Source organism: Perca fluviatilis, chromosome 19 (assembly GCF_010015445.1).
Source record: "Perca fluviatilis chromosome 19, GENO_Pfluv_1.0, whole genome shotgun sequence".
Classification (NCBI taxonomy): Eukaryota; Metazoa; Chordata; class Actinopteri; order Perciformes; family Percidae; genus Perca; species Perca fluviatilis.
The window spans coordinates 14,426,078-14,453,868 of NC_053130.1; the positions used below are offsets into that span (position 1 = coordinate 14,426,078).

General features: G+C 39.1%; 1 protein-coding gene across 2 annotated transcripts; it reads right to left on the reverse strand.

Annotated features, from left to right (window-relative positions):
* Positions 1-20,155: 20,155 nt before the first annotated feature.
* LOC120548283 lies at positions 20,156-21,451 on the reverse strand. 2 transcript variants are annotated; one of them, XR_005637164.1, is made up of 5 exons: positions 21,318-21,451; positions 21,061-21,232; positions 20,731-20,970; positions 20,405-20,592; positions 20,156-20,299 (listed from the first exon to the last, which is right to left on the reverse strand). XR_005637164.1 is itself a non-coding variant. In XM_039784415.1 (4 exons), the coding sequence occupies exons 1-4, from the start codon at positions 21,430-21,432 to the stop codon at positions 20,475-20,477; spliced, it is 645 nt and encodes a 214-aa protein (XP_039640349.1). In that variant the 5' UTR covers positions 21,433-21,451; the 3' UTR covers positions 20,315-20,474. The 2 variants fall into 2 exon arrangements, 1 of the variants encoding a protein (XP_039640349.1); XM_039784415.1 differs by lacking the exon at positions 20,156-20,299 and having other exon boundaries at positions 20,315-20,592.
* Between the last annotated feature and the right edge of the window lie 6,340 nt (positions 21,452-27,791).

Consider the following 27,791-nt stretch of genomic DNA (forward strand, 5'->3'; position numbering starts at 1 on the left):
TTTTTTTGACATACCGGAATTTCATTTTAAGATCACATTGAGTCAGGCAAACAATCAGTACATGCTCCCGCTTGGTATTATCTTTAAGAAACACAATATAGCCCACCAGTCATATGCCGATGACACACAGTTGTACATTTCACTTTCCTCCGATGATATCAACTCTGTTAACAAACCATTAAAGGTCCCATGGCATGAAAATTTCACTTTGAGGTTTTTTAACATTAATATGAGTTCCCCCAGCCTGCCTATGGTCCCCCAGTGGCTAGAAATGGCGATAGGTGTAAACCGAGCCCCGGGTATCCTGCTCTGCCTTTGAGAAAATGAAAGCTCAGATGGGCCAATCTGGAATCTTGCTCCTTATGAGGTCATAAGGAGCAAGGTTACCTCCCCTTTCTCTGCTTTGCCCACCCAGAGAATTTGCCCCCCCTCTCTCCTCCTCAATAGCTAGAGACACAGAAATGGCACATATTAAGGAAAGCTCATTGTGGGACTGGCTCTAGTGGCTGTAATTCTGCACCAAGGCTGAATTTCGGGAAAGAGACTTAAGATACAGTATTAGGGGACCACTAAGGCCTATATAAAAACATCCAAAAAGCACCATGTCATGGGACCTTTAAACTGTATTAACCATATTAATTGCTGGATGTCCAAAAACATTCTACAGCTAAATGACTGAGAGAAGACTGAGATTGTTGTGGTTGGTCCTCGAAATCATATACAAAAAATGTATTCACATTTATTTATTTTATCACTTAAAAAAAGTACAGCAAAACTTAGAGCATTTATTTCTCAAACTGACTGACTGGTGCATGCATTCATCTCAAGTCCTTACATGTACACGTAAATCTGAACACATTACTCCGGTACTTAAATCACTTCATTGGCTCCAGGTACAATACAGAATTACTTTCAAAATCCTGCTAATAGTCTATAAAGCACCTAATGGTTTAGCTCCTCAGTATATCTCTGACTTGCTCACTAATCAACCCCATCAGGCCTCTCAGGTCATCAGGCAGAGGACTTCTAGCACAGTACCCAGAAAAAGATCCAGGTCTGGGGAAGTGGCCGTCAGTTACTGTGGTCCTGCTTTCTGGAACAAGCTGCCTGATGACCTGAGGTCCATCACAACTGTGTCCACATTCAAAAGCAAACTCAAAAATTACTTTGTATGGTTGCACTTGTATGTCTTGTTTGTTTTTGTTAATTGTCTTTTGTGTATTCCTATTTCTATTCATGCTTAGTTTTAATGTACATGCTGTTTTACATGTAAAGCACTTCGGGTTTACGTGTAATGAAAGGTGCTATACAAATATCATTGACATTGACATTGTTATATTGTTAACAGTTTTCTGAAACTTACACATGGCCTTACTCATTGTTTAGTTTAATTTCCCTGAAACATACTGTTGTATTGATTGCAGATGAAGTTGGGAGTACATTCAGTGAACTAATACTTTTAATTTCCTGGGGATCATACAGAATTGTTTGTTTGGCACTCTGCTTCATACAGTTTTCTAAGAGATCTTGCCAATGTAGCTTTCACAGTAACAGCTGATTCAAATTTAGTAATTTACTATGGTATGAATAATATACTTAGGCTACAATGTTGTCTTTATTACAGTCATACCAATAATTACCAATAAAAGCATATTAAATTGTCAGTTAACTTTGATTACTATGGAGTTGTAGGTTGAAGGAAAGAGATGTCATAATGTCATTTGTTTCTCATTTTTTGCATTATGTAAGCAACCTCAAGTTAAAGAGGAAAAAAAAGCTTTTTCAAATTAGTTTTTTATTCCAAAATGGCAAGGAAGAGGGGTAGCCAGCACAGTGATCAGCTGACTGCTGTCTTATTGTTTTAATTGTCTGTTTTCCTCCCAGCCCTGCCTGTTCATAGACCTATGACGAGCTTTTGACTGCGCCCACTGCATGCATGCTGATCCAACCCACCACAAACCACAGATCGCCCTCAGTCTCAACACCAGCTTAATTTCACTGTGCTTAATGAGTGGAACAACTCACAGTTGACAAGTAGGGAAAATCCCCCCTTCACCAATTTCCTTAATCTCTTCTCTACTATGCCATTTATTGACCTGCCAAAGGCTGTGAGGGGAGTGTCCAGATTTATGCAAAAAAAAGAAAAGCCCTCACTGCTCGCCAATGCCTGTCAGCTTAACCATACATTATGGTTGGATCCCTGAGGACATATTGTACATGCAGAGACTTTAAATTGGTCATACACCATTTAAACCAGGGAAAGGTTTATTTGAATGAAGGCTTTGGAAAGTGAAAATGTGTGAACGGCAAAACAGCAGATGCTTTATAAAAGATTGAAAGAGAATGTTGAGGTTCAGACACAAACACTAGTCATTTTTCTTACGGTTGATTTTCCAATCTCTCCTAAGTCTCACAGGTGAAGGAAGTGTGCACTGTCAAATGCTTCCCTCAGATCCACAGATCATCCCTAGGTGAAAGAGAAATGGTTACTATAGCTTATAAAACATCCATAGCAGTACACATACACTTTTATCTTTCATCTTAATTATTCAAAATTATTTTCCTACTGTATGCAGCAAACACATGGGAATGTGAGATCACTCCACATAGCCACAAATATGCATAAACAAGGACTTCCTCATGAGAGGTTGCTTCACACATCCGGATTTCACCTGCTAAAAAAAGGCTTTTGGTGTATGATATTTGAACCAGCACTAAACATACAATGATCACAGCTGATGACATCACATCTGATCATGTTGCAGTTCTATGTCATGCTAGTGGCATGGCAACAGGGATGCCAATGTTGTTGTTCAGTCGGTCCACCACTTTGGTGCAGACTGAAATATCTCAACAACTCTTGGATGAATTGTCATGACATTTTTTTTATTAACATCCCAGAGGATTAATGCTACTGACTTTGGGGATCCACTTACTTTTCCTCTTGTACCACCAGTAGGTCTGGTCAAAAGTTCCCACTACTGAATGAATTGGCACAACATTTGGTACAGATATTCATGGTTGCAAGATGGTGAACCCTAATGACTTTGGTGATCCCCTGACCTTTCAACTAGCATCACCACAAGGTTGAGATTTGTGGCTAAACTTTTGAATGGATTGTCATGACATGTGGTACAGATATTCACGTCCCTGTCAAAATGAAATTTTTGTAATCCTTTACTTTTCATCTAGCGCCATCATTAGGTCAACATTTCAATTTGTCTAGTACTTTTATGACCAAATCCTGCAAAACTAATGACATATTCCCATCAGCCTCAGCTGTAGCTACTTAGTGTTTAGTGCTAATTAGCAAATGTTAGCATGTTAACATGCTAAAGTAAGGTGGTGATTATGGCAAACAACCTGCAAAACGTCAGCATTGTTAGTATTGTCATTGTGAGCATGTTAGCATATTGGCATTTAAATCAAAGCACAACTGTGCCTAAGTACAGCCTCACAGAGCTGCTGAGAGCATGGCTATTGACTTGCATCTAGATTATCCATCTTTACTCTACAGAGTGAAGGTATTATTTGTGAATTTATAACAAATGGACGTGTCATGGACACACACACGCACGCACACACACACACACACACACACACACACACACACACACACAGACACACACACACTGCATGCCTTGTTGAACACAGATGGTGGTCATTCTCCAAACTGCCATAATGTTAAATGATATTGTCCTCGTTAAGGAGATAACAGTCATTCATGTATTGACTCCTGGTCTATTTTAGGAGTCTTTAGACCAAACTGCCACTCCAGTTTTATCCCGATAACTGGCAATAAAAACACAGCACCGTTAATCACTATTAATGTCTCTGGACAATTGGCTTAACTATCTGTAAAAACTCCCACAGAGAAGCCAACGCTAATGCTGCTTAACTCATTTCCATTATACAACACAGCCACGTAAACTCAAAATAAATAAATAATCAATGTAATATAGAATTGTTACATAACCCATTATTTCTCCATTGGCTGCAGATGATTACTGGCTGACTGTTTATTGTGGTGTATAAACACATTGACAAATCAGTCATAGTATACTGTTGTTTTGAAATTAGTCTCAGTGTCCCTCTCATCTATACCAGGGACACAACTCAATCAGAATACAATCCTATTTATAAAATAATCCAACACATTAAAATCTAAACTTTGTCTTACTGCGTATCTGACTCTCAGTCACTCTTTGACTCTTTGCTCTCTTTGCCTTCTCTATCCAGAAATGACAGGTCTCTCCTTTGTGGCCTACTTTTGTTTGAGGAGTTTCTCAGTGTAATTGGTTGTCTGTAAATCTATTTGCATATGCACTGTGTGCCCATCCCTCCTGAGACCACATTCAAACACAGCTAATCTGGCGTTAGGGACTCAGCGCAGCATGCTTTCGTTGGATCAACAAACGATAGACAAAGAATGAGTAATGAATCTCACCATTTTTTGACAGTTTTTTAGATAAGATAATGGGCAAGTTTGTAACAGAGTTTTAATGTTTGCACACAAGTGAAAGTTGATTTGAATATTAGATTACAAGATTGGTCTTTACTTTGAGATAATTTGACAGATTTCCAGAGATATATTGACAGTAATACCTGACTTAACAGAGAAGAAGAATACATACTTTATTAACCCCACAAGGGAAAATTACATACAGAATCAGTGGCATTGGCATTAGCAAACCACCCATTACAAGGGTTATCATTTGATTCAGTGTTAATATACATAAACACGACTAAGAGTCCACTGCCATGCTGGCATGCAGGCTCTGTAAGGAACCATTAATGTCCAAATTGTACAGCCATCCATTATGATATATTAAAATAAAAATGGTGGCTAGAGGGAACGTCAGGGGATCACCAAAGTCAGTAGGACTCATTGTGTTGGAAACATGAATGTTTGCACCAAATTTTGTGTCAATTCATAGTTCATGTTGAGATATTTCACTGAATGAATGAAAACTTTAATCTGCTGGTGGTGCTAGAGGAAAAGTCAGAGGATCATCAAAGACATTAGAATTTATCCTCCGGGGACCTTGAATATATGTAGAAAATTCTTATGTAATCCATCACATAGCTGTCAAGGTATTTCATTATGAACTGCAAATGTCAACCTCATGGGGATGTAGAGGAAATGTCAAGGTATCCCCAAAGTTTGTGTGTTTAATCCTTTGGGGACCATGAATATCTGCACAAAAACCCTCTTAACTGTTACTTTTATTGTAAACATAATGTACCAGCAGTTTGAGGATGATGCAGGATGTGACAGTTTATTTCCTTAGTGCAAATGGTTTGAGCTTCTGTAAGCATGACATCATTGCAGAATATGACTACATACCATATAATAATCTCAGTGAGGCAAACAATTTAAAAAACATGCTCTTAATCAAATTATTGGTTACAAAAAGTGAAAAAACAGCAACAAACAAAACCAAAGAAATGCTTAGTGTTGCAGTCCAATAACCAAGTCTTCATCCTTTCTATTGATGGTTTTCTTTCACACGCAGCAGGCACTTCAATACTTGCACATTGTGCACATATCAGCTTTAAGTCTCTTTGTAGTGCAGACCAGGTGTCCACAGTGCCTAAAGAGTAACAGTTACGGTCTGTTGGGGGGGGGGGGGCTGTACCTCCTCTCCATTATTAAATACATAATGGCCCAGATTTAGTTTGCTCCGAGTCTGTGTCAACACCAACTGCAGGCACTGGTCGACGACACACTTCAATGTGAGAAATGATCTCTGAGCCCCAGTGATGCTGGATGTGCTTCCTATTTCTATTCACACGCACTACTTCAAACTGGAAGATGTTTGTTTCCATGGCAGCCCATATTGTTGAGACTAATCAGATATTTTCAGATATGCATTCGTTTTGCAGCGGTTTTATCTTATCGGAAAAATTATGCCTCTCAGGATAGCACTGAAGAACAGAACATATGCAGAATTAGTAAAAAGATATGCAATCTGTGCTGCTCTGTAAAAGAGATGAGCTTCGAACAAAATTCAATAGGTTAGATTAAAAAAAATGTTAATCACACGTGTAGTTAGGACTTTGATATATCTCGGCTAATATAAGAACTACAGAACACCACTCTCAGTGGGCCATTATTTGTGACTCACCATATATGGCTTTGAAGTTTCCTCATGCGTGAAGATGACATCTCTGCTCATCCATATTAAATAACTGTTACTCATCAGTTTTTCCATTTGAGCTCATATGCTATCTGAGTGGTAACTAACCCCACCGGCTATTTAGTGAAGCAGACATACAGACTGTGCTTTAAGCAGCTGGAATATCAAGGGATTAACCCTTGACACAGCATCTTTTAACCATGATTTATGATACTTTATTACCAAGGAACACAATATTCCCACATAACCATTAGTGTCTTTAACCGTGTGGGCCACATCAGCACCAGTGCATATTTAAATTAGATTTATGTACAGTATGTCACTCAAGACCATGCAGGCATGTAGGCATTTATCATTCAGTGCTCTGAGCACTGTAATATATTGCATAATATACTCTGTGAGATTATTTATCTGCATTGTAACGCTTTTTCAACTATAATATTACCCTTTGGCCAACTGTTCTTCACTTTAAGGTGAAATAGCATAGACAAGATGACTTTTAATGTTTATAGGTGGGGGTTTGGTACCACTTTCTTTCAAGCAGCTCATGCTCAATAATAAGACTGCGCAAATGAATGCAACCAGACTAAATGTGTATTTTAATTTGTGTAAATAAAGAAAAAAAATCATGTCTCCACAGTTCAGCTCACCATATGGCAGTCTTTTATTTTTTTTTTTTTTTAAAGATTATTTTTTGGGGCTTTTCCACCTTAAATTTTTGACAGGACAAATAGGTGAGAGAGAGGGGGAAGACATGCAGGAAATTGTCACAGGTTGGATTTGAACCCTGGACCTCTGCGTCAAGGCATAAACCTCTAAATATATGTGCGCCTGTTCTATCACTGAACCAACCCGGCCACCCATATGGCAGACTTTAACTAGACACTTAATGTGATGTTTGATGACATGTAGCCAGCCAGCCATTAAAACAAAACACACACACACACACACACACACACACACACACACACACACACACACACACACACACACACACACACACACACACACACACACACACACACACACACACACACACACACACACACACACACACAAATGAAACAAACAAACATTCACATCACACACTGTATAGTATCATATTATATGCAGTGGGTGCATACACAGACCTGCAAACACACATTAACCCTGGAACAGAAGACTTTGCTGTTAGGACTGCAGTTGCAGAATATCAATTCTGGTGGTGCATGAATATATCAGCTGCTCTAGGGTTGAAACCAGTTCCACACATCACCTTTCTAACTGACTTTCCATTCTTTCATTTTATTTCAATCCTATCTTTGAGTATTCTTCGCCTCCTACTCAGTCATAACACTCTGTCCCATACCACATGTAGTGGAACACTTGTTAATCTCGGAAATGCTACTTGCATGGCTATATTAGCTGAAATAGTTTTCAGACTTTGTCCCGCAGAACCTCTGTTCAAGGCAGCACCATTGAATCGCAGCAGATTGCATTGCAGACGACTTAATAATGAAAGTTCTAAATCACTCCCCACATAATCTGTCTCAATTCATACACCCTTGAGATGAAGCTGCAGCTTGGTATTACTGGAGAGAAGCTGTCAGATCTGTCAAGAGCAATAGTGGAAGTGCTTACTCATCACTGGGTTTGCACTGTGTGCTCTTGAACACCCATCGCTGATCTCTACAGACTGGACATATACCGCTTATTGAATGTTTCAGTGCAGTTTCCAATGCCCATTGACTTCTTTTTGCCAAAATATGTACACTATATCGTAGCTTAGGATGTCTTACTATATGTGGTATGTTTCTCACATCGGCCAGAGTCACAGAGAATAGGCTGCCTGCTGTAAATATGCATCTGGCAATAATTCACAAAAAAAATGGTCAATCATTCTTTAGCTTTCTATATCTCTTGCAAGCCAGACAGATGTAAGCACACATACCTCCAGCTGTTGTGACTCAGCAGAATACCAACCAATTATTTTTTTGTGGGGCTGGGACCCCGATTTTGATGAAAGGCACAATGAAAAGAGATCTGAAGTCAAAAGGGAATATTCCTGGCAAAGGAAATTCAAGGTACTGGCCGTAGGCTGAGCTAAAGATCTGTCTCTAATTGGATGGAGGTAATTATAGCTGTGTGACACAGGTCGCAGGCAAATTGGTTATTCCGGCATGAGAAGCAGTAGGTTTCCAATTATGTAACCCTAAAAGCAGTGTTTTCCCCAGCATTTGCCTCTTTTTTCTGTCCTTACATGAAGGGGATGGTGTATTTACATGTAGGCGTTTTATACATTACTTTAGACATTGTGTGATTCTATGGATCAAACGAGAGAAGGAATACAGTTAACACTGTTCAGATGTTTAAGCTTTTCCTGAATGGTGAGAAATCAATTTGGAAAGCATCACAGATCAGTCTTGCTAAATAGTGCTTCAGGTAAGGTTTGGTCTATCAGAGATATACACCCAGGATATGTCAGCTTCAGCCTGTCTACTAATGTTACCCAATGTTAGGGAGAGGCAGTGTGAGTTGTTGTGGGTTGTGCTTCAGCAATGATGGATTTTCTACACTAAGTTCTATATCCAAACAGCAGGCAGATTGCGGGTTGTAAAAATGATGGCATCTCCACTTTCAAACTGATTTTAAGTGTCTCTCTCTCCTCAAGGACATGAGATTGTGGATGTAGGAAAGACATAAACATATAGTTTAGTTGACAACTTTCCAAAACAAGTTGATAACATTGATTTATTTGGAAGAGTTCATTATTGTGCTGCAGTTTACACACCATACTTTATGGATGTTCATTCCGGTGAATAACAATTAAATAAGTATAATGATAGTAATTTGAGTTTAAACGTCATGAATTAAAAATGAATGTTTCTCTGTTGAAAACAAAATTAACAACAACTCTTGTAACTGTATACATGACACCCGGGGGCATTCTTTTTAAAAACTGTAGTCGCTGTCAAAAAATATGTTTCTAATCTGTGAAGATGATCATTGTGCATGCAGATCCAGATAGTTGCTATCGAATTGGTCTTGCTCTCTTTTAGCAAAATACTGCTTTGGTCTTTAGGAACCCTGGTTGCTTAGAAACAATGACAGTGGTGGCACACAGATATTTTAGATAAATAATTTACAGCAAACAACAAACAAAAACACCTAATACATCATTAATGGCATACACCAACTCCAAACACCAAAAACTTTGGGTCTATATGCCAGTCAGGGAGTTTAATATTTATTACTGAAGGGCATTGAGTGAAGAGTGAAAGAACAAGAAAATGGCTCTGTATCCGTGTTAGGTACAGCACAGCAAATGTCAGTGGTTCTTATTAGCTGTCTCCTTTAACAATGCTTGTATGCATTGTAGATAATGGTTACTGATATTCACTATAGCTATCATATACTGTAGTGTTACATCCAAGACTTGGGGGACCTTTCATACAGATAAGGCACGGGAGAAATGAATGGCCGGTTTTGAGAACGGATGGATAGACTTTTATTAAATGTTCATGCCTCCCTTTTAGAGGTCTGCAATGGGATATAATGGGATGAATGCACGATAAGAATTTCATATGTCTAGTTTATATTTCATGTAATTTAATTCATATGAGAGGCTGTAATTGTTGGTCTGAACCATGCAATAAATTGCCTTTCAGTATTTGAATTATACCTCCAAATGTGGTATCAATTTAAGTTGCTCTCTTGCTCTTCCTTTTTGTAGACTTGTCCTATAGTCGGTTACATGCAGTAAATCTTATTTTACAAACCTTAAGAGGTGTTTCCCAAAGGCATAGGGACTGAAGACACTCTTAGAAATTATTGTAGATTAACAAGTGGCTCCTACCCACTCGCTGGACTATTTCTTGGCCGGGCACAGTCACTTCCTGGAATTTCTTCTGGTTGCCTGGCAACCTCATGTGATGACAAAACTCAGTTTTGCAGTTTAGGTATGAGGACTTGATGCATGATCTACAGTGGGTTTTTTTAATCCACTTTTCGTTACCACTGCTCAAGTTTATTTTCAATTCACATCTTCTAAAGGTGACTTGTTAACTGAATTACTGTATGATTCCCATAAAGGCTACATATGTCTTATCTTCCATGTGGGAAGTGGGAGACAGATTATCAACAGAAAACTTTGTTGAGGGCGGCAGTGATCAAAATCACATGAGAACAAAGGGGATGGGATGGTGTTTTTGCAGGAGCAGGCGGAAATAGTCCAAAATCCTGTAGGAGCAGGTGGGTGTGGGATAAAACAAAAACAGTACTGCTTAAACCTTTATCTCCTCTACTTAGTGTATGACAAAAATGAATGTGTGCAGCCCAGGTCTTTGTACAATGTTGTAAACACAGGATGTATTCGGTATGCTCCTCCACTGTGGTGTAGGCTCCAGTCATGGACACGCGCCGCCTAGCGCCTACACGCACACGCACGCACGCAGCACGCACACACACACACACACACACACACACACACACACACACACACACACACACAGACACACACACACGTACATGCATCATTCCCCCACTTTGATCAGCTGTCAAAGAACATTGTGCTTTTTTGGAGAGATCTCTTTATTTATTCAGCAGATGTGGGGACGGGAGCTGCTTGAAGTCCCTCGTTGCTGCATTCACACGTGACCCATTAGGCCAGCCTAGAAATACTGCAGCTGCTCTAATTGCTTTGCTTTGCTGTCCTGTTTGTAGACTTTCATCTGCTGTACCTGCACTCACTCATATGGAAGTAAACGGCCAGAATGTGTTGTATAGAAACGATGATAATGAATGCCTATCATCTTGGACTAATAATCATTAGCTGTGGCATGAATACCTATCCTCTCATCTTATCTTTATTCTTTTACTTTAAAGTCCAGCCCACACATTCCATTGGTTTAGATTAACAGAAAAAGCCGTTACCAGTCTTTAATTGCAGACTCTATAGTGGGTAACAGAAAATGACAGTAGCGTACAGTGTGATGTTATGTATCATCCCACAAGTTTTGATGCATGGCAGTAACACATATTCAGATAATAATGAGCAACTAACAATACACACCCTTTTATATTTGTAAGTGTCAAGAGTCTATCAACTGGATACAGCACACAAGGAAATAAAGAGCATTTCTGCCAAAAAGTCTTTACTGTATCATGCAATATACAAATGCAGAGGCTATTTTAGCTTTTAATAGGCTCCCTAGTTGGAAAAAAGAGTATCTCTTTTCAGCTACACTTCCACTCGCTTCCCTCATGGCTGCATAGATGCAAATGAAAGGCAGGCTTTTCATTTTGTCTGTGTTGAGTAATAGCCCACTGAATGTGCCCTCCTAATTGTTCCTGTCAGGCTTGTAAATCATGGAAGTCTCCTCTCCTCTCCATCACACGCAGACCCTTCTTGCATAATCCTATTAGGCGCAACACTATCAAATAGAAGGGAGTAATATTGCTTACAGGGGCTTGAACTTTTTTTTCATTTTGTAAATATTCCTCAGTGGGAGTTATGTTAAAACATTTCCACTAATTTGCAGAGACTTTTTCCTAAGAAATATCTTCACATGAAACTTGACACAATTACTTAATTCAAACAGCTTCCATGCTGAGTACAAGTGATTAAAAAATTAACTTTAATCTTTTGCAAGTATGATGGTGGTTTGATTTACTTTTTTGTTGTCCTTGAATTGGCAACAAATTACTGTGTAGTACTGTATCTTGGAGTCATAGGAGCACAATCTTGCCATAACACAGTGTTAGGTATTTCCTGCGGATGACTCAGCCAAGAGTTATTTTAAAAGTTTTAACAAATTAGAGATCTCATCAAGGCCTTGGTCATTATGAAATTCCTCAGCATAAAATAATCATTAAGCATTGAACGTGTCTTTTACTGTGAGCTGCTATATCTGCAAGTCTAAAGAAGGGCTAAAGGCTAGCAGGACTTCATCATTCCTCTCCTAAATCACCACTCCCTCTGACTATCTGTGTGAAAAGCCATTCTCACCACTACAGTCTCTATATGAGCGGCCTTCTGCAGACTCACTGATGGAAAATTAGCTATAATATAGCTACAGTTATTCCTATCAAATTCAAAACAATAATTGGATGGAATTAGAAAATCTAAATATAGGCTTGCACCTATAGTTGGGGTCATGACCCACCACTGGCTCCAGATGTTTGCTACTCTCTTGACCTACATCAAGTTAAGCTGATCCAATCCCATCCTGATCAGTAGCCAGGAAATTAAGTTAGGCTTTGGGCTGCCAGGTCTGTTTTTTTTTCTCCACTTAAGAGCTCCAAACACTTAAGCTATTAACCTTTTTTTTGTTTGGACAATCAGGATGGATTACCCCATCTGCCAGTTTTCTCATTACAGCTTCCCTTTTCAATGTGTGTTTTTTTTTTTTAAAGTTGCGGGAAGATTAAGTCTACTTTTTATCGTTATATGCCGAATGGGAGACAGACTTAAAAGTCCCCTCAAGCCATCTCCTGGAGATGGGCATGTGCTTGGACAGCCAAAGAGAACCAAATTACTCCATTTCGAGTCCATTTGAGCCAATTGTGAAGAAAGCTATTGGATGCCTGTGCTGATGTTGTTGCAGTGAGTTGGTGTTTTAGTTGTCGGGCTAAAACTCATCACTACCTGCAGAGTTACAGGAGAAGAAACACCAACCAATACTTAATCCCAACTGCAGTATGTTAATGGTATATTCAAATACTGATTGTTAATATTTGTTCTCTGTTTTGGTGGTTTACTCTGTCTCAAAATTTAATACATCGGAAATTAAGCTTAGCGTAAATTCATTCAGGAAGACTTCGCTTCACATTTCTCTCTCTTTTTTTCCCAATCTGCATTTTCATCAGCTGACACTGGGCATTCAATTGACTCTTTCAGTTAAAGAAGCTTTATGTACTTTTAGTTTGTGTGTACACCTGCTGTCGTAAACGTCTTTTCTTTACATAGCTGTATAACCCACTGTATTACAGTGTTAGCGTTACTGGGAGGTCATAAAGTTGCGATGAATGTTTTGCTCAGACAGAAAATCATTCATTTACAATAAGACAATATGAGCCAAAGTATCAATAGTTTGTTCTTGCAACAAATGTAATAATAACTTAGATTTATACAGCACATTTCATGAAACCCAAGGATGCTTTACACAAGCACAGGAGGACAAGGGAAAAGAAAATAGTAGGCCAACACAAACACGGATTGAAAAGAAATACAACCAGGCACAAAATGGAAGGGGGCGTAATTTAATGTTGGCTACTGACTACAACCACATCGCGCATTGTAAAGTTATATTATGAATGAAATAGACATATTACATACCTGAGGGTCAATTTGGGGTTGATTTTGAATAATTTACAATCCCATAATTGTCTCCATCTGTTAAAAACCAGACCGAGATTAACTCGGGTTTTCGCCTGTCGTCTGCACTTTCCCTTTTAGCTTTTAGTTGTTCTTCATTTAATTTCCTTTTTTTCTGTGATGGCCCTGCCCCAGGACCAGCCATAACTACAACAGATAAAATAAAATTTAAATACAATTAGGCCTATATAAATATATCTCCTACTACTTGTGGCTTGATACACTGCCGAAATCTCTGACCCATCAGACCTGTCGTAAATCATTTTGTGACTTCAGAAAACAACATATTTTTATCCTATACACATTGCTGCAGCTCCTCTTTTCACCCTGTTTGTTGAGCTCTCCGTTTTAGATACCGAGTGAGGCATCACACTTCTATTCCATCTTTGTTGGGAGTCGCACATGAGCAGTAGCTAGGTAAGGACAACTACCCAATCAGAAGAAAAGTATGAGGACGGGCCAAGCTAGCACAATGGCGAGCATTATAACGTGTGCTACAAAGTGACGCACGTTTGTCACTCAAGGAAAGGCTGGACTACAATAGAGCTGTTTGGAGCAGTTTGTGAACAGTGTTTTCTGTTGGAGATTGTAAGTTCTTTTGGGGTGGACTTTGGTCTTTTTCACTTTGTAAACCTATAACATGCACAAAAAAGATATATAACACAATATAGGTAAGGGGAAAAGCCAAAAAGCATAATATGAGCACTTTAAAAGTTACAAATAGTTACTTTAAACCAACTACATTTTGCCACAATCTCGGAAAAATGATCAACTCTCTGCTGCTGTCAGTTGTCATTTCAGGCAAAATTGACACAACCCTCCTTCATCTCATTCACCTCCAATTCTCATCATTCCCAGCACCCAGGGTTCCTCCATCATTAGAAGCCCCGCTCCACATCACATCCATCCTGATCTTCAGGCTCTTCCTTTATCCCTTCATCACCACCACCAAGACTCCATCGGGGAATATTCCTATATATCCATGGCCGTTATACCCATTATATTTTAACATTGGTATGAGTCTAATCGCCAAAGACTCATATAAGTAACATATCAACCTATTACCATGTCAATTTAACTTATTTCACTCTTAAGTTAAGTCTCTCCTGCTTGAAATATCATTAAACATAACTAAATTAACAAAGTTAAATAATAAGTAGTAGCATTAACACTGGAGCTCTGGGGTCTCTCAAGAGCAATACAATTAATATCAGACTCATTTCATAACCCACGCTGTGAGGTATTTACATAATTTTTTAAAATGGATTAACACTAACAGTATTTCTTACAGTCACAAAGGCCCTGAGTAACATAACACTTTTCTTAGAAGACTGAACAAAGACACATTTCTTTGAAAATAGGAAAAAAATACTTAGCTATTAGAGTTAATTACTTACCCCTTCATTCCACAAAAGGCATTACAGACAATAACATGATTACATTGTATATCATGGCAGCTATTAAATGTATATAAACTAAGTTTTGACGGATATTATAACCTGTTAAATCCTGTAGCACATATAGTACTGTATGAGCTGCAATTCAGTAAACCATGATGGATGTTTTCCGGAGTCTCATTTTTCAAAGGCAAAAAATCAATACACTTATTACATACAGCACTTTGTACTAGTACTTTAGTACTTACTTATTACTTGTGTTTGTACATTTTTCATATGAAAGTTTTTAATCTAATTTATCACAAAAAATATTATGATCTACTTCATCATATGCCCTCCACACAAAACAGGGAAGGTTGTACTGCTGACTGTATTAAACTGTTCTTTACACATATCTGAGTACTTTATTCTGACAGACATTAATCATTCATCTTAGTCTTTGATATTGCAGAATGGCATCACTGTTTATTTTATGGCAGCCCATTAGCCATTCCATTATCATATACATTAAAGATGCAGTAGTTAAGTCTTATAAAACTAACTTTCTGTCATATTTGCTGAAACTGACCCTATGTTCCAGTAGAACTACATGAATTATGTAAAATAAAAAAAAAAACAGCTCCTCTGGCACCTCCTACAGCCTGTAGTGCCATTGGCAAAATTCCCCCGCTCCCGGTTGATTTTCTCCAATCAGGGCCACAGGGGTGGTCTATCTGCCTGTCAATGACTGCCAGGCACACGCATATAATAGCATTCTCCCCTCCCCCCTCCCCGCGCACGAGCTGCAGAAAGGTTTCCCCAAACTCCGGTGAATATCGGAGCGGCTTTTCAGAGGTGGAGTGAGCTGCAGGATTTTAAAGATCTGAAGAACGATGCAGACGTAGCCACATTTCTTCTTGACAGGTAACATAATTACCATGAATGATTTATCTTTCACTTGGTTATTAGTAGTCAAAAGTCCACAAAGCTATGTTGGTGAGGAGAATAGTAACGTTTGCACAGTGGTCGGTCAGATGTGATGCTGAAATGGCTAACGCTAGCCTGCTAGTTAGCATCGTTTTACTGTTGGTGAGTAAAGTTAACGTTGTGTTAGTGTTTAGTTATTGAACATGTTGTATTACATGCCGGCCGGAAGTTCTGTCAAACTCCGTTGTGTGGGAGGGGCTTAGGAGACGGTTTGGGCTGCAGCAGAAAGGGGGGAGGGACTGAGAAGTTGTCGATGTTCAAATTTGTTAGCAAAGTCCTGGATCTTCACAATCTTACCTACAGCAGCTTTAAGACAGGGCTAAATTAATGTAATGCGCTTCAAAGTCTCTTTCAGATCGGCAATGAGCTAAGATATTGTAGACTTGCAAGCTGTTTTTTGTGAGTCTTGGATGTCTGACAAAATTATGATTATTCTTTGATAACAGCAGCTCTGTTCACTTTGCTTTTATCAACTCCCAGTTGGTTTATGTGCCTTATGGTGTATTGTCATTATACTGGCCAGTGAGTCCTATGATTCTGTTGATGGACTGATTGTTGGTCGGTGGTTTGATGCTTCTTATGTAAGGCACCAGATGGTGTATACTGGTATAAATGCAGCCACTCAATTATGTTTCTTTGCATCAAAATGCTAATGCAAAATGGATGATTAGTGTATTGTTTTTGACTGGACCCAAGGGTAAATACGAGGACAATGGATCTATAGGGACTTGCAAAATGCATGCATGTGGACAATGATGGATGTGTGAGAGAGAAACATGACTTATTTAATATTAATTGATAACATCTATGTGAAAACATTATCCTTGGATATGTTGAAAAAGCATAATCGTAAATCTGAACATGCAACCTTCAATGTGTGAAAGTAAAAAAAGCCATTTATTCACCAATGCAACAGTGCTTATGAATACTGAATGGCACTCATTGTTTTGTGGGAGTGCACTCATGCAATACTAGACACATCATGTTATACTCACAACAATAACACTAAAACATTGCTCAATGAGGATTTTTGTCTGACTTAATTTGCCTCTCCCTAATGACTCTGAGTCTTCAACTATGGAGATTAATTAAACAGTGTATGAAAAAAAACTTGGTCTGATTCTCAATTACTCTGTAATGAAGTGAACTGTATGGATAGCACAGGGTTAATTGTGTTTGTGCCCATCAAATTGCTCAGCATTGTTGAAGCCAGTAATGAAATTCAAGTATTTCTGCATTCTCCTTTCAATATCTTTTTTTTTTTTGCAATTACAGTGTAAAATATGCACTGAGTTGGGTAGAATTTAACATATTCAGCCATATAGTGTGAATGTATGTACACACAAACTAATAAACATAAAAGATAACTTTCTCTGACTTGACTGAGTGACTTAAATAGATATTTTGCTGAGCTCTGTGTCATAGCAGTGTGGGCATTGCGTTTACATGAACGGTATCTGGCCTTCCTCCATGCCACCAGTGCACGGAGCTACCAGCCAAGAACTATTCACCTATTCACATATGAAGTAGTGCTCCCCAAAACCTCTAAACATACTTTGATGTGTAGAAATTTGTGGAGATCCCCTTTAAGATGAAGAGCACAGAAAAGAATATGACTATGTGTGGAAGCAGAGATTAGCAATGGTTACACAGTTTTAGTTTTAATCCATATTACTCATCTGGTTATCTTTAGAGATAATTTTTTTTTTTTTGGTGACAGTTTAATGAAGTAAGATTAGACGCCTTCAGGACTGTGAGAAGTTCTCTAGTAGGGCTATAACACATTTTCCTGCACACAGGCTGCATCTCATAACCCTTATTTGATAGCTCCTCGACTCCTCGGTCCTCTGCTGAACCGGAAGTTGTTCTGTCCCTCCTCGGTGAAGGCCGTCTCAAAGCTCTTATTTCTGCCCCGAGGACCGAGGAGAGAGCATCGAGGACCTAGGCGAGTTTTGTGTTTTGTGCAAATTGTGCATGCTGGCTCACTGTCACACTGTCATGACTTACTGGTACACTTGAATAGAAAAAATGGCATTGTTAATGTTATCAGTAACATGTGTGCCTCTTATACTATGACATGTCAAAATGCTGTGAAAAAGGCCTCTTCCCAGCATATTGCTGTCCACACATTATAACCTCTGCAGAGGTCTAATCAACCAGAATAACCTGTGTGGGTTTGCAGAGCCTAATGGGTGTGAAACAGTTCATGTACATTTTCACATGTTCAAACCACAGCACAGATGATTAACACCACAGACCAACTATACACTGTAACAACATTTCCTGTTAAATTACAGTAAACTACTGGCAGCTAAAATCGCCAGCTTGAAACTGTTATTCTACAGTGTACCTACAACAGTTTAGTACTGTAAAAATATTACAGTACTGTATGGAAAATAAACATTACAGTATTATACTGTCAGCTCCTTGGTTGCAATTATACTGTTATTTTACAGTTTCTACAGTATTCTCCATTAACAACTTATTACTGTAAAACTGTAGAATGTGATCTTCACAGTGATATAAACTAATGATTTAAAAGTTTTACATATAAAAATTAAAAACCCTGAAATAATAATAATAATAAATTAAAATAACTAAGTTATTTCAGCCCAGAAAATTGGGTTATTCTTTTTGACCCAACTTCTGGGTTAAATACTTGACCCAAATCTTGGGTTAAAATAACCCAACAGTGTAGTTAATATAACCCAAACTTCTGGGTTAAATACCTGACCCAAATGTTTGGTTAAAATAACCCAACTTCTGGGTCAAAACAACAACCCCATTTTCTGGGTTGAAATAACCCAGAAATTAGTTGGCTCCTTTTTAACCCAGGAGTTGGGTCAAAAATAACCTAACATGGGTTACTATGCCAGTATGCCTTATTTCAGAAAATAAAATGTTGTTTTACATTATATTACACACTTTAAGCACTTTTACATTTGTATTGCATTAAATTAAATTAAAATCTATATAAAAAAACACACACACTTCCCAGTGGGCATTTGATGTCAATTTAACATCAATATGACATCAAACATTGACAAAATTACGTCAAACTGTATTGACATATTTTGATATAATTTCAATGTCAAGCATCACTCAATTTCAACCTAAATGTACAATGACTGACAACATACACATAGATATATGTGCAAATTATTTAATTTATGTAAAACTTAGACATTAGAACATACATCATGCATCATGTATTGATGTGGTTTCAAAATGTATCAACGTACAAAATCCCAATTCCTGTAGGGCATGGCTAATGTACATAATGTTGTTTGTTTTTCTCCCATAGAAAACATAGAATTTTTTTGTGTGCATTACTGTATTTGATTAATATCACTATGCATCTTATCAAAATGCTATAAAATGCCCCCCTCCACTCCCTCGTGAATCCGTGCCTGTGTACCTTTTAGTCTGGGTTACACAAGGATGGCAATATCCCGACCAGTCATAAATGGTCCTGAAATGTCGGTAAGAACCCATAGTAATGGAATATCCATGTTGTTTTATTCATAATACGTTTGGTAGATGTACTGTATAATCCAGCTCATACAAAAGCAAAAAATTAAAAACAAAACTTATTTTCCGGTGATTCCCGTGTGGCTGAAGAGGTTTCCCACCACACAAGTCAGGTTGAAGCACACTGGCGTGTTCACGAGACTTCTCGGGCCTTCTCTGGTGTCTGTTAAGGAAACACAAACACAAAACACAGAGTGAGGTCTGGTGTAACAGACCTAAATGTCTTTAAAGTACATATCTTAGAGTTTTATTTACATTTTGCAGCCTCGCCATAAACTCCCTCTCCAGTCCTGAGGTCCTGGTAGGGGGCAGGGGTTTTGTCTTGGAACTGGAGGAGGACTCAGGCTTGCGGGAACTCTTCCTGGTGGTGGAGGAGGAGGAGGAGGCTTCTGGTGACTCTGGTGATGGCGCGGTGAGGGCCTCCTGGAAATGCTCCCTCATCCTCTTTGACTGGGCCACGTTCAGGCTGAGGGCGTAGAAGCAGTCAGCGGTGGCCATGTTGTGGCACATAAAGGTGACCACCATCTTCCGCTGCTTGACAGAAGGTTGTTCTTGACCTTAAAACAGTAGAAGAAAAAAGATTGCTACTGTTAGTTAAGCCAGCAGAGTTTTAATGAAATCCAGCATGAACAGAGAAGTGAGTTGAGGAGAACTCGCATGACGCACACACGCGGTCCTCAGGTCAGTGAAGTTGGGGGCCTTTTAAGGCTGATCTCCGCCCCAGCTACGCTACCAGCAGGTGGTGCAAGCAAGTTTTAGCATGGGCCCTTCCCAGCCGTGAAGAACACCAGCTGGTTCGGTGGCTTGCTGGCCACCCGCAGCTTGCAGCCTCCTCTCCAGCCATCGAAACTCGTCAGTGTCTAAAATATTTGGGCCACCCCAAAGGACTTGCTAGTCTTGTGTTCCCTGATCTGCAATACACAGAAAATGGACAGACTCTTTCAGAGGAAACATTAACAAAAACAACAGACTCACAAGCAGTGATGACAACAGGACACAGAGATTTTTATACTTACAGAGATCACAAAACCCTCATCGCCAGGCTTGTGCGCCTCTGTGGCCTCCTCGACCTCGCAAACCCGGAGGTTACTGAGTACCCCCGGGCAATGACCATAATGGAGGCTGTGAAGGCGAAAAGTAGCAGTAAAAATGGTACCGTGGCGACGGTACCATGGCGACGGTGTGTGGTTTTCCTTCAGGGCGTCTGAAAGGAGAGAAGAAAAATATTTTTGCACACAAAAAGGGAAGAAACACACACAAACAAGGACACATCACTATGCACGGCAGGCTTCCGTTGGAGATGGACTATTTTCACTATTTTGGAAAGAGGGATGCACACTACCCAGCAGCTCTGGGATCCTCAGTGTGGCCCCCTCCTGACACCGCTTCAGGTCCTCGCAGGATATTATCCTGGCCTTCTTGTGGCTCTTCACTGCCAGCTGGTACAGGACTACTGTCCTGGTTGTGTCTGTGATGCACTTTGTGATGGGGCGCAGCACGCTCATCACATCCATGGCAGGCAGGGTTTCCCGAAAGTGCCGTTGTGATGGTCTTGCCTACGGACTGGAGGTGGGCTGTGTATCTGCAGAAACATAGGCTTTGAGTTAGTCACTGTTCACATCAGGTGTGTGTCATAACCACTTCACAATAATTCATATGGAAAGTCACTTACTTTTGGATGCCATCAATGCTCCTTAAAAACAGCCAACTGAACAATTCAGTCTGTCCCTTTGCCAGGTAAAATATAAAGACCTGACCCTCAAACACATTGGACTGTGTATTTTCCAGCTGCTTGGCAGTGGGGCAGCTGCCCTCGTGGTACCGCTGGTAGTCCTGGAGGTCTTCTGTGAACACACATTTTAAATGATCTGAGTAACCTTTAACATTGAGGTAGAACACACATATATATGTCCTACTTTTCTTTCTTACCAATTGAAGGAGGGAATTTCAGGTTCCTTATTCCAGGGCTACGTCCACTGCCCCGGAAGAGGTTTTTCAGGTTTGTTCCTGACTCTTGCTCCATTTCCTGCTGGTCCAGCAGCATGAACGGATGCTGCTCCCCAATAGGGTCTAGCTCAGTGTTTCTCAACGCGGCGGTACCGCCCCCCAGGGGGCGTTCAGAAGATGATGGGGGGCGTTGGAAGCAATATTTTGGAAAGGGGGGCGTTGAGGTGCCCTTGGGGAGCGTTTGTTTAAAAGCTGGTTTAAACCAAAGATTCACAATAACAATACATGTTTACACTTAAACTATTAAAAAAATCCGTGGTCTGCAACATTAAAAGCTGCCAGTTTACAGCACTGCAACTGGACGAGACGGGTATCCTAACTCTTCTGTGCTTCTGTCAGCTTTATTTGGCGCAGCTCTGTGCTGCCTTCATGGAACGGGACGTAAGAGCATCATCTTAAATGAGCTCTGTAGCTACTACGTGAAGCTGTGTTCAGATAATAAAATAAAAAAGCAATCGTCGCGACATCCTGTTGTATTCTTTAACCCCCCAATGTAGCGCAAGTAGACTTTATATTTCACAGTAACAGTTTTTCGTCAGATGGTTTATAGAACACAACATTTTCTAGTGTACCTGAATGCAGCTTCATTTCACGGAGAAACAGAGAAAGAAAAGAGACATGCAAGAGATATCGACTGTGCGTTGTTGTTTGGCAAACAGTCAGCTGTTCCCCAAACTCCCGGCCAGTTCAGAGCTTGTGTTTGGGGTTTTAAAACTTTCTTAATGAAGCGATAGAGGCAGTGATGTCACTGTTTACTGTACGGGATTCTCACACCTCCACAAAAACAGCGCGATGTGGGGTTGCGTTTCTCCAAACATTTTTTCTGCTACTTTTACCGCCAAGACAGGCGATAGCAAACCTAGACTCTTCTAACACAGACTCTTCTAGCCTAGACTATTCTAAGCATTAAAAACGGCTCTCACTAACTTTCAAAGGTTGTAAACTTATTTCCATTCGGCAGTAGGTGTTCGTTCTTAAGTCGTTTGTCATCACCAAAATACTTGGTTTGCACAGTATGGATGTAAGCTAGTTTTGTGTGTGTGTGTGTGTGTGTGTGTGTTGTGTGTGTGTGTGTGTGTGTGTGTGTGTGTGTGTGTGTGTGTGTGTGTGTGTGTGTGATCCTTCTGCTTTTACCCCTTGATAAGTGCCAGCTTGTTTTCCGTTGGAACAATTCAATTTTAGATTTGAATGAAAAATAGATTTGATGTTAAATTGCTAGCTGTTTCTGATTGGCTACTGTTAGTGTTTGTAATAATAATAAGCATAATAATACATTTTATTTAAAGCCATTTCATGACACCGAAGGTCACTTCACAAACAAAAAGGACATATTCAAATATATATAATAATATATATTAATATAGTCATCTTCTAAAGGTGCTGAGGTTACACCATGCAGCAGGCCTTTTGATAAGACCTAATTATAGTTTGAATGTTACATATCTAGTGTGCTCTGATTGGCCGCTATTATTTAATTTGAATGTCAAATGGTTGCATTCTTTTTAAAAGCCTGTAAATATATATACATTATATTCACATGGCTTTTTGATACCTGGGGGAACTGGGAATGTGTTGTTTGTCATTCAATGATTTGATTTTTTGATTATTTTTGATAACAATAGTAACAATAATTGGCCTATAGTAGGGTGTAATCATTAATATTCGGGGCAATTAGCCTACATAATATTTGATGGGGGCGTTAGGGACCTGGATAAGGGATAGGGTACGAGCTGGCAAAAAAAAGGTTGAGAACCACTGGTCTAGCTGCTCCTGTGTGTGTTGAGGAGGAGGCTGATGCTGCTGAGGCTGAGGGGTGTGCAGCTGAGGAGGCTGAGGGCTATTTTTCTTCCATAGCATGTCTTCTTTCAGACTATTACAAAAAACAGATACACAATTACATGTTTATTTTACCCTGTCTATTTGCCCAAAAGTTAGCAGTAGATAAAGCCTTGTTTGCATTTAAACAGAAACATTTCAGAAAAATTATAATACAGGAAAAAAATTGTCTTAATGTCGGTAAAAAGGAAGAAGTCTCATGTTGTTAAAATGCATTACACTATTCACCTGTAATGTATGGAACTTACATAACGTTACACCAAAATTTCCAGTTTCCGTCCTCTCTATATTCCTAAGGTTTTTACATTAGGGATTAATTCTTATATAATTCAAAGCCTGATTTATGTAAAAGGTTATACCTAAAAAAAACAAAAGATTTTTTTTTTTGTTGACTATCCAAAATCCCCTCCTTTTAAAAACGAGTGTAATCTACTCTACAAATTTGTTCTGTATATTCATCCTTAAAAATAAATTTGCAGAGATAACTTCCAGGGAGTTGTGTATAAATCAGAGCGTACAACACAGCCCCGGGCGGGAACCGGCGATTTGTCAGCCAATTACATTTTTGGATTTTTTTTTATTTAAAAAGGAAGTAGCTATATAAAGTACTTAATACATAACTTTTAGTAACGTTACACAAACAATGAAAAATAAATGCAATATGAGCATTCAAAATAGGCTACGTGATAGCTGAATACAAATTGTCCTCCTTTTTCTGCATGTTCACTTTTCAGCAAGAAAATATCCAATAATAATAATGTCCGTACGTTACCAACGGTCGGTGGATTAGCTATCGTTAGTAACGTTTTATTCATAAACATCTCCTTAAACCGAGCTAAATCAATGTTAGCTAAGTTTTAGCGTGCTAACATTTGTCGTAGCATTAACCTAGCTAGCTAGCCAGCCAGACAGACAATGTAGCATACAGTGACCCAGATACATCTTAATAAAAAAGAAAACCGATAACTTACTTACTTAGCTAGATAACGTAGCTAAAATGCTTACCTCGCCTCCCTGCCCCAGGAACCAAAGTGTCGTTAGAGGTGAAAATAAGCTGGTCCGATGTCAAGACAACTCACCGAGAGAGTTACGCAAGTTGAAGAGGTGCACTCGTTTTTATTCCTGTGTGATGATCTAGCGGGCGGGGTACCAGATAGATCGCACTCCTCAATGTGTTTCTGTCTCCGCCCGCCATAGTCCTTTACTTGTATCTATTTGCAACGCATATCGTGTTGGATTTATATTTTATAACGTTAGCTACTTGAATAAAATGAACCTAAATCAACAGACTATTATTATAAAATCGTTAGACTGTTTTTAAACTAAGCTAAACTTATACACATATGATATGATCTGATGTAATGCTTTTATACGTCTTTTATGTCACGTTTTTTACTCTTTCCATACCATGTCATGGATCGTGTGTGGAAAAATACATTGTAGAGAGAGAGAGAGAAAGCCAACCCTATAACCCAGAACATGGGTTACTCTTTGAAAAAGAACCCAGAAACCCAAACAACCCAGGCATTGGGTCAAAATAAACCCAACACAAATAACCCAGAAACTGGGTTCCAAAAATAACCCAGGAGTTTTTAGTGTGTAAGATTATAGGTAGCTTGCTGTAAAAAATAAATAAATACTGCTTTTTACCGTAAATTTTTTACAGCAGCTTGCCGTTAATATTTTGTTCCTCAAAGACATCAGAATTTACAGTATTCAACTGTATTAATGGAAAACGGTACACTACTGTGAAAAATATCCAGTATTTTTACAGTAATTTGTTACAGTGTAATATAAGTGAACTCAGATGGTACTGTTGGCAGTTGGACAGGTGTGGCCCCCAACAAATGTCGCAATAATATGGTCAATGCAATGTTTTCCTTCATTACAAATTGTTTTTTTGGGGTCACAGGGGTCCTGCATGGACAAAATAGGTTGGGTCACCATTAGACAGCTAACATAGTCATTAGTCAGAGTTAATGAAAAATAAGTGGTTAATAAGAAATTTGAAGACATGAATTTTTTCTAACACTACTCTGCTAAAAGGCAGGCTTAAATCTGTCTTTCACAGTTGAGTAGTATATTACAAGTCTTTGAGGTTGTTCACGGATTCACTTTGTAATGTTGAGAGTGAGAAATAGGATATTAACGCAGAGGGCTGTGGTTTAACACTGTCTGGGGTGAAGAGTGAAAGGTGGCTCAGCCAGGCAGCAGGCACAGCTGCAGGTTATCAGGTTGATTAGTAGTCTGATAAATAGCAGTCTGGTAAATAGGTTTTCTCTTGGCTGTGACTGCAGGTGCACACACACACAGCCACTGGCAAGAAGAACAACATGAAGCTGAACCCCCTGCATGTCATGTTGTTTAGTTTGTGCTTAAATGAAGCAATTGTATGTGTGCATGTGCGTGTACGTGTGTGTGCGTGCACGTGCACACTTTACCCCTGCTTATGTGTAACTGTCCTGAGCCCAGAGATCAATTCACGTTAGGCCTGTCACAGGTTTTCATAAGCAGCATATGCCACAACACAAAACAACAAAGCTTCCTTCCATTCCAGAATGTTGATTCCCAAATTTGTAGTACAAGTTGTCCTTCTGCAAGAACATCTATAGGACAGGAGCGAAACAAAAATCACTATTTATTTACTGCCCAAACAAATGACTCCTAATGCTAGGGTGGTAACAAAGTTTAATTACACTTGGCTGAGGTGGAAAGGTTTGTATTGATCAAAACAAAATTGGACAAATTACAATGGAAACAGACTTAAGCTGAAATTTATTTATTATTAATTCAACTTTTTTAAGTTTTGCAATGATTTGTTGGTTTAGCAACCTCAAAATATTTAACAAAAAAAGGCTGGGAAAGATTGTTAGACTTTGCCAAAAGACCGCACTAACTTAAATGATATTGGCCATTTTTTTTTTTTTTTAAGTTAGAGCCACTCAGAGGGCAAAGGGTTAGGGTTAGGGGTTAATGCCTTTCCCCTCTCGACTGAAGGCCCCTACCTAACTTCTCCATCTACCTTCAAAAACATTTTCTGTTCTCCCTACACCCAACAATTATCTTCCTCTTCTTCTATGTGTTTATTGGCAGATCACAAAACAAATTAAAGCTACATAGTGCCACCAAATGTGTTGGAGTGTGTAGAATCAAGGAATTGGATCATTTAATATACTGTATATATTACTATTTTTTTTTTTATAAACCCCATTTCTGATTTCCCTGAAACCTTTCCTGTGCTCAGTTGTGACTTTAAACTCCATTCCTGCCCTGTCTCATGTACTGTATTTCTTAATGTCTCCCTCTCTGAATTATATTTACTGCAATTCATGATGGGTTCTTCATCTTCCAGAGTATTAAACCACTGACAGAGATTTGATTGACTTTTACCCATTATATGAAAACCTGCATGCCCAAACCTTAATCGTGCTATGATTGTCTTCTCTCTGAGGTTACGATGTCCTCATTTAAACTGTTTAACATGAACTGACATTTGTATATTATAATAATGTCTCACTTTATTGTCTGTGTCCCATACCCCAGAAAACCAATCACCTAACCAGTGCATGGCAAACAAAGAAAGCATGGGTGACATGCTGCACCAGAGGTTTATTTTGCAATGTTTTTTTTGTATTAAACCATCATTTTAAATATCCTTCCCCTCTCATTTGTGGCAGTGTCACACATGTGTTTTCTAGTTTCAAACAATGGACTTTGATAGATATCAGTCAATAAGCTTGAACAAAATATGTGTGGTTGTATCTCCAGAGCACTAACTGTCACAACCATGACTTCATCTGTTAACACATGGATAAACCAAAGCAAGAGCATTTACCTGTTAGTCTGTGACACATTTGCTGTGACATGGAGGGCCCACGAACATGGAGGTGTATATGTAAGGCTCATGAAAGATTGACACTCACAACACTTCAGAAGTACCAATATTTTTACACTCTCTGCTGGCATAATAAGAGATCAGATGTATCCCTTTATATTTGCAGTTCAAGGCTGGCTTTTTCTGTCAAATGCAGACAGGCACAGGCCCGTATTAAGACAATGTGGTGCCCCTGGGGGGGTTTGTGTGAAAAATGTTTTTCTTTGCTTGCCATTTACATTTAATCAAGAAAGGCAACCACTTATCATTTTTTATAACAGTTAATATTTTACATTCATCATTATGATAACATTGTTGGGGGGGTTAAACTGGCCACTTTTGATTATTTTTAAACCCCCCCCCATCCCCCAAATGATACATTTGCGCGTACCTGTGGACCAACTCAACTCTGACAGATTGGGGAGGGGGAGTGATAGTGGTCATGTAATATTGATTTATTTATTATTATTATTATTATTATTATTATTGTGAAATTAGTATTCATAAACGAGCAATGTATGATCTTTCAACAATTTCAAGTGAATAATATAACAATTTACGGAAAATATTGTTAAAGCTTATGTCATGTGGTGCCCCCCCACTGGTTGTGAATGGTTGGTGCCCCTGGACACTGGTCCAAATGCCCTTATGGATAATCCGGGCCTGGACAGGCAGTACTGTAAATT

Excerpts from the sequence above, each read along its gene's own strand:
- LOC120548283 (XM_039784415.1), bottom strand. The coding sequence starts at position 21,432 with ATGCTGCTGGACCAGCAGGAAATGGAGCAAGAGTCAGGAACAAACCTG. Across the intron at positions 21,233-21,317 it reads GAAATTCCCTCCTTCAATTG|AAGACCTCCAGGACTACCAG; the intron begins GTAAGAAAGAAA and ends GTGTGTTCACAG. Across the intron at positions 20,971-21,060 it reads AGCATTGATGGCATCCAAAA|ATACACAGCCCACCTCCAGT; the intron begins GTAAGTGACTTT and ends ATGTTTCTGCAG.